The 13,168-nt window shown below is 42.9% G+C and overlaps 2 protein-coding genes across 2 annotated transcripts; both read left to right on the top strand.

Moving 5' to 3' along the window:
• Positions 1-219: 219 nt before the first annotated feature.
• On the top strand, positions 220-3,087 carry pex11g (peroxisomal biogenesis factor 11 gamma). The gene is made up of 5 exons (XM_076726238.1): positions 220-424; positions 942-1,139; positions 1,251-1,429; positions 1,773-1,841; positions 1,958-3,087. The coding sequence occupies exons 1-5, from the start codon at positions 362-364 to the stop codon at positions 2,169-2,171; spliced, it is 723 nt and encodes a 240-aa protein (XP_076582353.1). The 5' UTR covers positions 220-361; the 3' UTR covers positions 2,172-3,087.
• A 1,724-nt stretch (positions 3,088-4,811) lies between these two features.
• LOC143318678 (amyloid-beta A4 precursor protein-binding family A member 3) lies at positions 4,812-12,960 on the top strand. The gene is made up of 11 exons (XM_076727135.1): positions 4,812-5,108; positions 6,133-7,108; positions 7,492-7,519; positions 7,617-7,762; positions 7,943-8,029; positions 9,034-9,219; positions 9,849-10,028; positions 10,675-10,887; positions 11,323-11,442; positions 11,606-11,746; positions 11,867-12,960. The coding sequence occupies exons 2-11, from the start codon at positions 6,134-6,136 to the stop codon at positions 11,936-11,938; spliced, it is 2,148 nt and encodes a 715-aa protein (XP_076583250.1). The 5' UTR covers positions 4,812-5,108; position 6,133; the 3' UTR covers positions 11,939-12,960.
• Positions 12,961-13,168: the final 208 nt, after the last annotated feature.

The following is a 13,168-nucleotide window of genomic DNA, read 5'->3' as shown; positions in this document are numbered from 1 at the left end:
TATAAAAAAATTTTTCACAACCTGGAGAAACTTTTTATTTTTTGTTTTTTTTTAATTACTAAATATTGATTTGTGAAGAAAAATTCCATGTCTTATGTTAGACAAATCAGCAAGCGTTATTTTCTATAATACGTTTACTGTTTGTTGTTACGTTAGCAAACAGAGGAGGGCAGCAATGAAGAAGAAGAAGAAGAAGAAGAAGAAGAAGAAGAAGAAGAAGAAGAAGAAGAAGAAGAAGAAGAAGAAGAAGAAGAAGAAGTTCCATTGAATCGGTGATTGTCTACTTGAGTCTGAGGTACTTCCTGTTTCAAAGTCCAGCTGAGGACTTGTGTTGTTGTGAGTGTTTGGTCAGCTGGCGGACATGCAGCAGTCTGTGGAGGCTCTGGTACGAGTGCTCGAGACATACAGAGGAAGAGATAAAGTTGTAAGTACTCCTGTACTTTCTATGTTCCGGCTTCAGTGAACGTTTAGCTTTTAGTTTCAGCATGGCCTCATGCCAGCTGCATTGAGCTACAGCTCCTCCACTGTCAAGCCTTAGTAAAGCGGCGCTCATAAGAGAGGGGTGCTGAAATGTAAAGATTACATACTAGTCCTGTAAATATTCTGCTTTCTTATTCCTGCATCAGTGTGCTGTGTGACATTACTTCAGAAACGTTGAAAAGACTGCATTAAGACTTTTAACCAAATTGTCTGTTAATCACTAGTCACTCGGGAATGTTAGTCAGCATCTAGTTTGATAAGTAATTTATGCTTTAGGTCTTTTTTTTTTCTAAAATGAGACCTTCATGAATCAGTAATGAATGTGAAATAAAGTCACATTCCGAGTTGCTGCTTTGTGAAGGAAAATTCTCACTTTACAGTCCATCAGTTCTGCGGTTGTACATTAACATTAAACATCTTAAAGCACCACCACGCTTTTCTTCCTCTGTCTGTCTGCTCAGATCAGGACGGTCTGTTATGGCTCCCAGCTGGTTGGAGGAGTTCTTTCCCAGAAGGCGGAAACAGACGTTTCATCCCAGCGGCTCGGGAAAAGTCTGCTGCTGTTTTCTGCTCAGCTCAGCCACTGCCGGACGGTGCTGAGGCTGTTTGATGACCTGTCCATGCTGGCTTACTCCCACAGCTATGGGATGGGAGCTGGGGTGAGCCACACAACAGCAACTCTGCTCAACCCTAGTTATGAAAATGAGTTGTGGAAAAGACATGGTGTAGTGATGCATCAGTCCAGTTTCAGTCTGTGCTGTCGTTCACAGGAGGAAGACGCAGGCGTGCGCTGGATATCGGTGCTGACCAACATAGCCGACCAGCTGTACTACCCCTGTGAACACATTGCATGGGCTGCTGACGCCGAGCTCATCAAAGTGAAGTCTGATAAGTGGTGGCTGTTGTGCACAGCGCTGTGGGGAACCTCGCTACTGCTGGGAATACTCAGGTCTGTGCCACAGTGACAAATGTCACTGGATGATTCAAATGTGTGTAAGACCGTAAGAATAATGTAGAATAATGGCAGCCTTATCCTTTAAGCAAATTAAATAAATTGTATTTTTGTTTGTCCTTACCTCAAATCAGTCAAAATACATCGAAAGTGGATTCATTTTAACCGTTTATTTTCTTACATCCTCTATTTTTTCCATCAAATCCTCACTTGAAAAAGCGGATCATGTTTAAAAGTTAACAGAATAACTCATGAGACACTCTGCAGGACCAAACACTGACAGTCACTTGCTTTACGTGCTGATGGAGTTGAAGTGTCCTGTGAATCTTTTGCTCCTTAGATCACTTCGAGTTCTGTTAATACTGAAGAAGAAGCTGAAGAGACGCGAGAGGGACGGAGGTGGCATCAGGTGCTGTGCTGTGTTTTCTTTGCAGTTCATGCACAGAGAGATTCTCGCTCTGTGAGACGTTGTTCTGTAATGGAGAACTGCATGTCCTGATAAACCAGCGTGTGTTTCTCCTGCAGTCGCTCTCAGCTCCGCAGACAGATGCAAGGGGAGGCTCTCTCTGTCCTCAGCGGCATGGCTGACCTCAGTAATGCCATTCATTGGATGCCACCGGGCTTCCTGTGGGCAGGACGATTCCCAAACTGGCTGGTGGGGCTGATGGGTACCACCTCATCCCTGATTGGTTTGATCCAGATGAGTGCAGGAGACAGCGACGCGACAGACAGCACATAGTCTTCACTTCACAGTGAGGAATAGAACATAATCTATGATGACGGAGCGAGTGATTTTTAATGGTGGAAAATGCCAAGTGAAAGGATGTGTAGCAGATCTTTAATGTGATCAGACTTCAGTCAGACTGTCTGTGGAGATTCATTTCAGTTTTTTTAGTGGGTAAAATGTAGAAGTCTTCTAGCTAATCATTGAAGTGATGAATCAGATGTGACTGAAAGCCTTTGGAAGAAGTGGTGAAACATCTTGGATTTTGAAACCTTTGGACACTTCAATCCTCAGATAGTAACAGGCAGTATTTGATGACAAGATCAATCAATCAAGTGTTCTTTTACTTAGCTCTTAATTTCTCAGCAAACTGCTGCAGCATCACAGTCGCACAAATGTGAAATCTCTTGAGAATTTATGTGCCATTACATGCAGATGAAAGTATTTTCTGTACATGGCATGTTAGCAAAGTGGAGCGGTTTTCAGAAAGCAGAAGAACAAGAACAAGAAAGTCCGAAATACATATTTAAGTAGAGGCAGCTCTTGGGGTAAATCTTCTTTCTATTCAGCAAATAATGCCTCCTACTTTTTTGTTCTCTGAGACTAAGAGTTTTATTGCAGTTCCGAAATACAACTTTAGCTGAGATGACAACTGTTTGCCTGAAGAGTACAAGTCTCCTTACAGTGTGCATCCGTCTTAGTCAGTATGCAAAGTGTGATTTTTTACCTGTACCTGACAGGACACAAAGGGACACTAAACCTCTACCTGCTCAGTCAATCGCCCAAGAAGGTTAATGCACAACTAGCTGAAACAGGGATGATCATGGTTGCGTTTAGAAATTAAAGCTGTGTGATTATTTTAAGAAGAATGCAAAGACACTGAGCAAAGAATGTTAAATTGTTGCCTTGAATACACACTCAGTACACCCAATTTCAGTCTTGCATTGTTTGCCCACAGACAACACTAATTAAGTCTTACTGTGTATGAAAAAAGTCTGTGCTACTGGTCAGAACCTGCTTTTAATGTAAATTTATTTTAGACTTTATAAACGAATGAACTTTTAAAATGAATTGTCTGTCATCTCTTGGATTGTCTGAATGACGTTTGATTGAGCAGGTCTGAAAGACTCTACATGACGTGTGTAACCGTTGTCTTCGAGTGATGACCGATGGATCGTAATTGAGAAAATATCCGATTGAGCAACTAATCAAACTCATCCCAGATTCTGTTTGATTGTTTGCGTTCTTTCAGAATGAATCTGTTATCTGGGACCCAGATAACCTTTTTCATTCTGAAAGAGCAGGCTTACCACCTGGAATGTTTTCATCTTCATTAATTACAGTTATAAATACAGCTGCATTTAATTATAAATCATAAAATCAGAATCAGAAATGTTCCAGACATATCTTGTCAATGAAATACGAGGTTTGTTTGTAACTCAGCATTTGAAAATGTGTTAAACTCCATAGATTCTGTGGTTAAGTCGTGTGTAAGGCGTGCAAACGCAGCGAAGAGTAACTGTGCGTTCACACCAAAAGAGGCAAAAGAGGCAAAAGAGGCAAGGACGCCGGAAGTTAATACATTTTCAATGAGAGCCCGGCGTCCTGAGCGGCCAAAGCGTAGCCGCCGTCAGCCGCGCGTCTAGAGCGTCCAAAGCGGCTAAAGCGTCCAAAGCGGCACCAGATGAAAAGTTGAAATTCGGTTAACTTTATGGTAATTAGCTATGACGCGGTTCAGCGGCAACCGGCGGCAACCAATCAGAGTAGAGGTGTCCTTCGCTCGAGCGAGCCCCAAAGAACAACGCATGTAACTTTGTTTCCTAGTTCCGTCATGGATGCCGAGAAATTGATCACTTGTGTGCGGGCACAGCACACATCACAGCGATGTCATCCAAATCCATGATGAGTCGATATGATTTTGAGGGTTAAACGCGCATATTTATAGTCGTCGCAGACCATATTGATGATACAATAATAACAATTATGAGCGGGAGTTAATTTAATTCGCTAACGGCCTCACCCCATTTTCCCCGTTCTTCCAAAAAAGGAACACTCTTTGGCCACACACACACACACACACACACACACACACACACACACACACACACACACGAACTTGACGAACTTGTATGACACCAAACGAAAGACAAGCAGACAACACCACATGCGTAATTGTGCACAGAGATGCTGCAGCTGAGACGTAAGGAGCGCGCATTTGCACCCGTGTGTGTGTGCGTGTGTGTGTGTGTGTGTTAATTAATTAACACAAATGTGTGTGTGTGTGTGTGTGTTAATTAATTAATTAATTGCTTCCTCCTCAATACGTCAATCCGCTCGTGACTAGATGGTGATTTTGATTTATGTTCATGCTCAGAGATTTTTTTTTTCTTCTGTATTTAATGACACACAAAACCTCCCATGCAACTAGGCATGCTTTAAACTGAAGGTGAACAACAGCAAGCAGCACTATGCCGCTGTCAAGAAGTCTGCTTTGCGGCTCCTTTAAATGACTAGCGCGATTTAACTTTGACGTCAGTCACGTGAAGAGCGACCAAAGCGGCTAAAATATTTTGCCGCTTTGGAAGCTGTCCTGTTTCTCGCGCAGCCTCGGGCGTCCTTGCCTCTTTTGCCTCTTTTGGTCTGAACGCACAGTAAGGACTCCGTGTCGCCAGAAGAGCACGTGAACGCAGCACAGCTACAGAGTCAGCGAGTAAAAGCTGTCTAGACGACAACATTACAGAAATGAAAGGAGAACTCTATTTTATAGCGCGATTTTTTTACCCTTAGACTATGTGAATTTGTTATATTTAGCTGTGCTGCTGTTCTTAGTATGACGAATAATACGAAGCCAAAGTTTTGGAGAAGACTCAAATCCCAAACCACGTCAACTTCTCCGTCCTGGCAGCCTCAGGAGTATCTGGGCACAAAGAAACCGAGAAAGACCTAAAACAGGTGAGAGCTGCTTTTTTCACATCTTAAAACGCAGTGCTTTCACACAGAAATGACACCTAAATAAGCTCCCTCTGAGATGCGGCGTTTTGTAATTAGCTAACTAGTTAGCATTGAGCTAGTTTCATCAGCTAACTGTTAGCTACACTGAGCTGTAACGTTATTCGACCCGCAGTGAAAAAGTTATAACGTTACTGTTGGATTCTTGGGTTTTCCAGTAACACTTCGCCCACTTTAAGTTTTACTGTTCAAGACATTAACATAATAAAGTCACATATACGACCTTTTTCTGAATAACGGACGACTCTTCACCGTTAACGCTATCGTTACATTCCACGCAGTGTTTGTCTGTCTTGTCTGTCTCATGAATCTTTTGTTTTTGCTTTTGGGGATTTTTCTTCTCTGAAATGCATATTACTGCTAGTGGTTTGATCGAGTATGGACAGATACTCGATTGATAGATACAGATACAGCTTGTTTATGAAAATTTGCGTTTCTTTGTGGATCATTTGGATGCCGAATTTAGCAGAAGACCTGTCTGATTTGTAAAGTTGCTCTTCAGTCTTGTGAGGCGTCTGTAATATTTATCAATTAAGACTGCTTTGGAAAATTGCGAATTTTTAAATGAAGTTTAGTATGCTCTAATCTCCACCACGGTGGAACAGATTTCCCAAGCAGCCTCGTTCCCCAGGCAGTTGATTTTATGATTCATTGACATACACAGTATGTAATGGCAGCTGAATGACTGTTCTCTGAGGGTCTGTTTGATAGTTGCACATATGCATGTTGTCCATGTACTTTGAGCTTCAGGCTGCCTCTTCTATCTTGATGGTCATGGGGCAATGAGGACGAGGGGCTGTGTGATTGGACTGGAGATAGTGCTGGTTCACCAGTGTAGCAACATTAAAGCCATTATGTGTTTTGCCATTCACGTGGTCAGAAACCTAGTGAACCCAATTCCTGATGACATCTTAAATGAAACTGCTGCACCGTAACGTCACATCTCGTCTGACGGGCTTTCTTTCAGTATGGACTCAGACGTCTGCCCTGCTGATCAGTCAGCCTCTGCACGCTCAGACTCCTCGTGTTCTGCCACCATTGCTGTCGATGGAGCCTCTGTCGTTGACACCGGACAGACTGTGGCACCTCTGCCACGTTCAGTGGTAGAGGATCTGGAATCCTACAACCTGATCGAGCCTCCTCCGTTGGACTGGCGGTCTGACTCCTCTAGTGAGGCGGGCTCAGCAGAAGATCTGGATGACCCCAGCTTCCCTCCCTCTGTTGAAAATCTGGACAAGGCCAGTCCGGGCGAGCCAGTATTACTACCTTTGAATATGAGTGCCACCTTGGCTTCACTCGACGTGAACCAGCAGGAGCTCGTGGGAAATATTTCAGAGCCAGTCCAGGATAAAGAAGATGAAGCAGTTGAAGACGATGAAGGGGTGAGTGTTGAGGGCGTGCAAGGTGCTGAGGAATACCAGGAAGAGGTAACCATATGTGATGTGGAGAGCAGAGAAGTGGAGGTTGAGCTTGCTAATAGGAGATCAGGTGATGAAGACCACAGCCGCATCCACAGCCTGCTCAGCCAGCTCCAGCTGATGGGGGAAGAGCCTCATCCCAGCCTCCAGACACCACCTCACCCTGCCCAGCATCAAGTGTGCACTCCTTCCCTAATAACAGACAACAGCACTGAAACAACAGGGCTGCTGTTCTCTGAAAGCCACCAGAGAGACCTGCTGGGGCTGCTGCAGTTCACAGAGATCAGTGCGACCCCCCATCCCACCTGTCTGCCCCGCAGAGGAGAGGTGGATGCTGTAGTGTCAGTTTCCTACAGCCAGGAGGACGCTCAAAGGTTCTGGGGGCATTATTCGAATGGTCAGCAGCAGCGGCACAGAGATGACTCTCTTGCCTCCCTGCCTGATGACGAGTATCCTGAGCCAGTGTGGATGAAGCTGGGCGAGGAGCCTCCAGAGGAAGTGCAGGCTGCTGCAGAGAGTGAGCAGGTGGGTTAAAGTAGAATGAAAAAGAATTGTGTCAGTTTAAAGGAAAACTCCACAAAGGTTAGACTTAAAGCAAACTAGATGAATCATCAGAGATGTTGAAGTTTGAATAATGACAGTATTTAATAGAAGTTTCTCATTGAAACTAACAGATGTTTTCAGCTGATTCATCTTTTAGTTGCTTTTTTTGTTTAATCAATTAATCATTCGACAAAATGGAAAAATTGAATTGAAATGAAATCAATGACAGATGACCATCACAAGTTATCATTGCCCATTTTGGGAATTATTATCCTTTAAATTTCTCCTCAACTGATTTATTATTGGACTTTTAATTCAGTTCAGTCCTGGCAGATCATTAATTTCTCTCTTCACTGTCACTGCAGAGTGCTGATCATCCTTCATATAAAGACGGTGAGTCACTTCAGCTCAGCTGGGTTTTCTTTTGTTTTCTGTGTGAGATTTTATAAAGAAAAGAATTGTCTTAATGTTAATGTGTTTTACTCCTAAGTGCCTGGCCCATGTGACCCTGAAGATCTGCTGGATGGAGTAGTATTCGGTGCCAAGTACCTTGGTTCCACTCAGCTCAAATCAGAGAAGAACCCGTCTACAAACGCCCGTATGTCCCAGGCTCAGGAGGCTGTGGACCGCATTAAGGTGAGCTCAAATAAGAGATGTTCACAGCGGACAGCGCTGCGCACCAGCCTGTAACATCAAGGCTGCGTGCTACGTCGCTTCATCGTCCTTCTGTGTGTTATAGCTCTATTATGAGCTGGTTGAGATGTCGTCATCAGGATAGAAATACACATGATGTCAGCGTAGCTGTGTTTCTTTCAGGCTCCGGAGGGAGAGACTCAACCAATGACCGAGGTGGATCTGTTCATCTCAACCCAGCGAATCAAAGTGCTCACTGCTGACACACAGGTATGTTCTGTTAGCTGCACAGAGGAAGGCGTGTGAATGTCTTCACCCCATAGTTTATTTTCTTCTCCCCACATTTATATCTGCCTTACCATTTCCTTGTAGCACTGAAACTGAAGTTTTGCTCTCAAACCAAAAATGGTTTCAGTGCTATTCGTAGTGTCACTATTAACACTTTACTACTGCGTCACTGAAGTGTTGATACTACCACAGGTTGTCTGGTTTTTAGCCAAAAAATGCTGATGATGGTTTTCAGGTTGTTGAGTAAACTTTAATTTTATCTTAACAGCATGGGACTATTTTCACTGTGTGTGTTATGAAGAAAGAAAGAAAGAAAGAAAGAAAGAAAGAAAGAAGTTTGATTGGAGGAGTTATTGAAAGCTTGCGTAGTTAAAATACTAAAATACTGTACAGTATGTACCCTGTGCTGCTGAGATGTCTGCCATTGGCAGTGTGTATGTTATTCATTCAAAGCATCCCTACTTGCTCTCTCATCATGAGCATGACTTAAATGCCCTCATTGTAACTAGATAGGGTTTGATTTATGTTGTAAAGACACACTTTAGTGAACTTTTCTTTCATAAAGCAGCTTTTAAATTGTCACCTTCGAGCTGAGCCCCCGCAGCAAAATCGTTTATATAGAACTGGATGGTGATTTAATATGAGAGCTCTGCAGTAATGTTGCAGTTACAGTAGAGTCTATTTTCTTCCGCTGTGTGGATGAATTGTCAGGCGAGTCAAAGTGGGTCATGTGCTGTCAGCCCCCTCTTTGCATGGCTGGCTGCTCCTCATTGCACCGTACTTATGGATATAAAAATCATCACTCTTTTATGTTGTGGTTTCAGTTAAACAATTAGAAATAATATTGTTGACAATTTGAGCCACATAGTTTTAATTTAACTTTTTGTATCTCGTATTAGTTTGAAATTTACTTTTTCACTTAAAACCTTCCTGTCTTCTCTCCCTTTCTAATATTAATAACACCCTCGTGTCTTGTTTCGACTCAGGAAGCCATGATGGATCACGCTCTGCAGATGATCTCTTACATTGCAGACATTGGTGATATTGTGGTCCTGATGGCACGAAGGAAACGCAAAGGGCAAGATGACCCGACCTCTGACTCTCCCTCTTCATCCTCCTCCGGGCCTCAGAAGAAGTGCTTAATGATCTGCCACGTCTTCTCCTCTGATGATGTGAGTTAGTCAACTGAAGGATCTTATACTGGCACAACACGTATTTTTTTTTTGTGAAATGGGATAATGGCCGTTTCACGTATTAACACTCATATTTCGAACCCCAGCAGCTGTTGGACTCCAATAGTTTATAAGATAAGAAACAGTTTCATTGTGTCGTTTCATCCATATTCTTTAACCTGCAAAACCCACGAATGGGCTCACAATTCAGTTAAAGTGTCTTTTGCTCCTTTCAATGTTGTATCTTAGATTAAATGTGCTGTTTTTCACTGGACAACAGTTTCAGCTTCAGCTTGGCCTGGTTTCCTCCCCCCAGACAGCCCGCGAGTCCTCCTGAATGTAAAAACAGTCTGGCTGTCGTCCCAGTTTCCCACTGTTGGCAAGTCAGAATAGGAGGAGGAAGAGTTTCTTTTTAGAAACCAATTAGCTGTGGGATACTGAAGGCCATGAGACCACTATGTCTGCTGCTAGTTTTTCCCAGCTTAACTCTTCTCATGTTTTGGATGTTCTGTTGAGTGTATTGGAAAGAAAAATGGAGGGTAAAAAAAAGTGTTGGAGGAATATTTCTTTTAACAACAATGTGGAAACCTGAGTCAGTTTTCTCTCCTCCACCCTGTCTCTCCATCCAGGCTCAGGTCATAGCCCAGGCCATCGGTCAGGCGTTCGGAGTGGCCTACCAGCAGTTTCTTCAGGCCAGCGGCATCAAGGTCAGCGACCTGAGGCCTGGCGATTACAGTAACTACCTGGAAACTCAGGAGCTCTACAACGGAGACCTGGCCCACTTCTCTGACTCCCAGAACATCCGAGATGTAAGCAGTGATTGTGGCTGCAGATCTTAACACAAACTCCAGCTGTTCTGTTATTTTTGAGTCATTCGTACATACTTGTTTTATTTTCAGTCATTTGTTGCAGAATGTGTCCATGAATAGAAGTCATTAAGATGTCATTAAGGGCATCCAATGACATCTTATACAATACCAACAAAGTATTATAGAGCAACACAGACAGACACACAACAGCATCAGCAGACTGTCATTTCTGCTCAAACACACTCACATAATGCGTATCACAACCAAAATCATTATCAACATGCCAAGGAGGTTGGCAGATTTGTTACTCTCATACAGCATCTTGGCCTGTACCTGACTCATTTTAAAGGCACAGACCACCCAATAATCTGAAAGTGTCAGATGTTTTCTTACTTTGAAAACAGTCTAATAGAAAAGATAAGTCAACTTTCCACATCGTCCCATTCAGTATTCCACATTGTAGACCCTGTACTGGTCCCAAGACCAAAAATCACCTTCCCTCGGGGGTGACTGACATGTTTAAAGGTCAAATTATCCGTTATGCATGTGCATGGCCATCAAGCATCTGCGAAGCCGACTCGCTTTGTATGGAATTCATTGGTTCACTAGATGAAAACATTTTCATTGCTGTGTGTCTGTTTTTCAGGTAATCATCACCAAGGCTCCCGGAGAGATCTTGGGTCTTGCGGTGGTGGAGTCAGGCTGGGGCTCCATCCTGCCCACAGTGGTGGTGGCCAACCTCCTTCACGGAGGTCCTGCTGAGCGCTGTGGCGAGCTCAGCATCGGTGACCGCATCATGTCCGTCAACAGCACCAGCATGGTGGGTCTGCCGATCGCCACCTGCCAGAACATCATCCGGGTAAGAAGGGAACACGGGGGGCTAACTTACAATCATAGTGATTTCAACAACTGTTTTCATACCTAAAATGTAAACACTGTCTGCTCAGCTGATCTTGTACAAATGTACTATCCTCAGGATGCACTAGGGGGCACTGTATGTCTGTGCAGTGTCAGTGCACCAACACAAGTACTGATTTGATAGTGGGTTCATTGGTGTTTAAAGGGCCGACATCAGTATCCATCAGCTTCTATAAAGCATTTGGTGCAGTTTTCATTCTGTTTATTAAAGTTTTGAGAATGTGTCAGTCAACTTTACGGTAATCTGTGACGCCGCAGTTAATCACATTGTTGCACTGCATGGCATCAGCCAGTGAGAGTGACCATGTAAACTTGAATGCCAACTAAACAACAGTCTGCATCTGTTGTTCTTATTCACATTTTGTTTCTATCTCAGGACTTAAAGAGCCAAAAGTATGTGAAGCTCAGCATCGTCCACTGCCCGCCAGTCACCATGGCGATTATCAGGAGGCCAGATCCTAAGTTTCAGCTGGGCTTCAGCGTGGAGGATGGCATTGTAAGTCAACAGCCATATTTTCTGTCAGGTTTGGACTTGAGTATTTCTTCACTTCTTTCACCAAAAAACCTTAACACAAGCTCTGCCTACTCACATTTTGAGGTGCTTTTCAACTGTGGCTCACACATCTTTTTGTCCCGAAATGTAAAAATGTCTGTTGCAGATCTGTAGTCTGATGCGGGGCGGTATAGCAGAGAGAGGAGGGATTCGCGTTGGGCACCGCATCATTGAAATCAACGGGCAGAGCGTCGTCGCCACACCGCACGACAAGATCATCCAGATCCTGACCAATGCTGTCGGAGAGGTAAGACGGGATGCAATGCTTATGTGCACAATTGGATTTTATTTTGTCATAAATAAAGTCGCACAGCATTATAACATACTCTCACAGTTAAAATTTTGATTTCTCTCTCTCCCTGGGCAGATTCACTTGAAGACCATGCCAGCCTCAACGTATCGACTCTTAACAGGACAAGAGCAGCCAGTATTTCTTTGAGACAAAAATACTGCAGTGTTGAAGCGACATGAACTTTTGCCAAACTCAGAATATATTATGCAATTGATCATACAGCATATCATAAGCTGTTGGCACACCACTGAATACAACAAGCTAGTTTAGGTATATATTTTTAAGGTGTAAAGTACATTGGAATATTATGAAAGCATATTTTAAAGTGTCAGGGATAGATGGTAGCTCTCCATTTATATTTATCTGATATTTAACATTGCAGGCAGTAGCTGAGATGCAATAATTCATAAACAGAATATTTTTTTGACTTCATTAACTTTTACATGGCAGCGAATGGTGTTGTGTGTACTGTACTCCAGAGTTTTTGGTCTTCCAGCCTGGTGTTTTGCCAGTGTGCCTGAGCTGAACGTGCTTGCAGGGGAAACGTTATTGAATCAAGACAAAGAGTCTCTGAATTTCATTGTGATGTACTTCCAGTCCCTCACGTACACATGCATATCAACCAGTGTCTGTCACCTACTTCAGAGAGAGCTATTTAGTCAAGTGCTCTGGTTCATTCATACAGTTTTTCCCTGACTGTGCCTGACAAGAAGCAGATATCACGCACGAGTAAAGATAACTGCCTTATTTGATAGAGAGATGTGTATATTTTTAAGAATTTGCTGTTTTGGATGTTCATTAAATTGATCTCTAAGATATCTTCTTGATGTTATTTATTGACTGCCAGTGATCCGTGAATAATTTTCAGATGCAAAGTTGCTTTTGTACTACGGGCTGTGTATAAGATTCAGTAATTTAAAAAACAATTACATGCCTATCTGAGTTAGAACTACTATTGAACTGCTCCATAAATGTGTTGCCTTTGCTATTTTTGTTTTCAAGAATACTAATGTTGGTAATAGCACAGTTCTTATTAAAAATAAATAATTGAATCATTGTACATCAGTTGTCATTAATATTTTTACTGCCGTTTAATTAGTTACAGGTATATCATGTAATCAAATGTTGCTTGTGCTAATAAAGTAATTCCTTTTACTGATGTGTATATTATCTTAAGGTGCAGTTCTTATGTGAGCATGTATGTAACACGGCTCTGTCAATGCCTGGCCAATCAGCTGTGTTCAGTTCCCAAAACAAAGACAAAAACCAATCAGATAGTTTACCGGTTTCTATGACTCACGCCCCCTAGAATATACTTTTACCAATCAGCGTCGCTTGTAGGCGGGACTTAGTACCTTTCACACCTGCTGTAACAGT

This window comes from Chaetodon auriga, chromosome 3, assembly GCF_051107435.1.
Source record: "Chaetodon auriga isolate fChaAug3 chromosome 3, fChaAug3.hap1, whole genome shotgun sequence".
NCBI classification, from domain to species: domain Eukaryota; kingdom Metazoa; phylum Chordata; class Actinopteri; order Chaetodontiformes; family Chaetodontidae; genus Chaetodon; species Chaetodon auriga.
The sequence above is the reverse complement of the archived record's forward strand: the minus strand, read 5'-3'. Positions and strand labels throughout refer to the sequence as shown.

What these genes read in the sequence shown, in the direction of transcription:
- pex11g (XM_076726238.1), top strand. Translation starts at nt 362, where the DNA reads ATGCAGCAGTCTGTGGAGGCTCTGGTACGAGTGCTCGAGACATACAGA. An exon ending in ACAGAGGAAGAGATAAAGTT is followed by an intron (nt 425 to 941) that starts GTAAGTACTCCT and finishes CTGTCTGCTCAG; the next exon opens with ATCAGGACGGTCTGTTATGG. An exon ending in GCTATGGGATGGGAGCTGGG is followed by an intron (nt 1,140 to 1,250) that starts GTGAGCCACACA and finishes TGTCGTTCACAG; the next exon opens with GAGGAAGACGCAGGCGTGCG.
- LOC143318678 (XM_076727135.1), top strand. Translation starts at nt 6,134, where the DNA reads ATGGACTCAGACGTCTGCCCTGCTGATCAGTCAGCCTCTGCACGCTCA. An exon ending in CTGCTGCAGAGAGTGAGCAG is followed by an intron (nt 7,109 to 7,491) that starts GTGGGTTAAAGT and finishes CTGTCACTGCAG; the next exon opens with AGTGCTGATCATCCTTCATA. An exon ending in TGCTCACTGCTGACACACAG is followed by an intron (nt 8,030 to 9,033) that starts GTATGTTCTGTT and finishes GTTTCGACTCAG; the next exon opens with GAAGCCATGATGGATCACGC.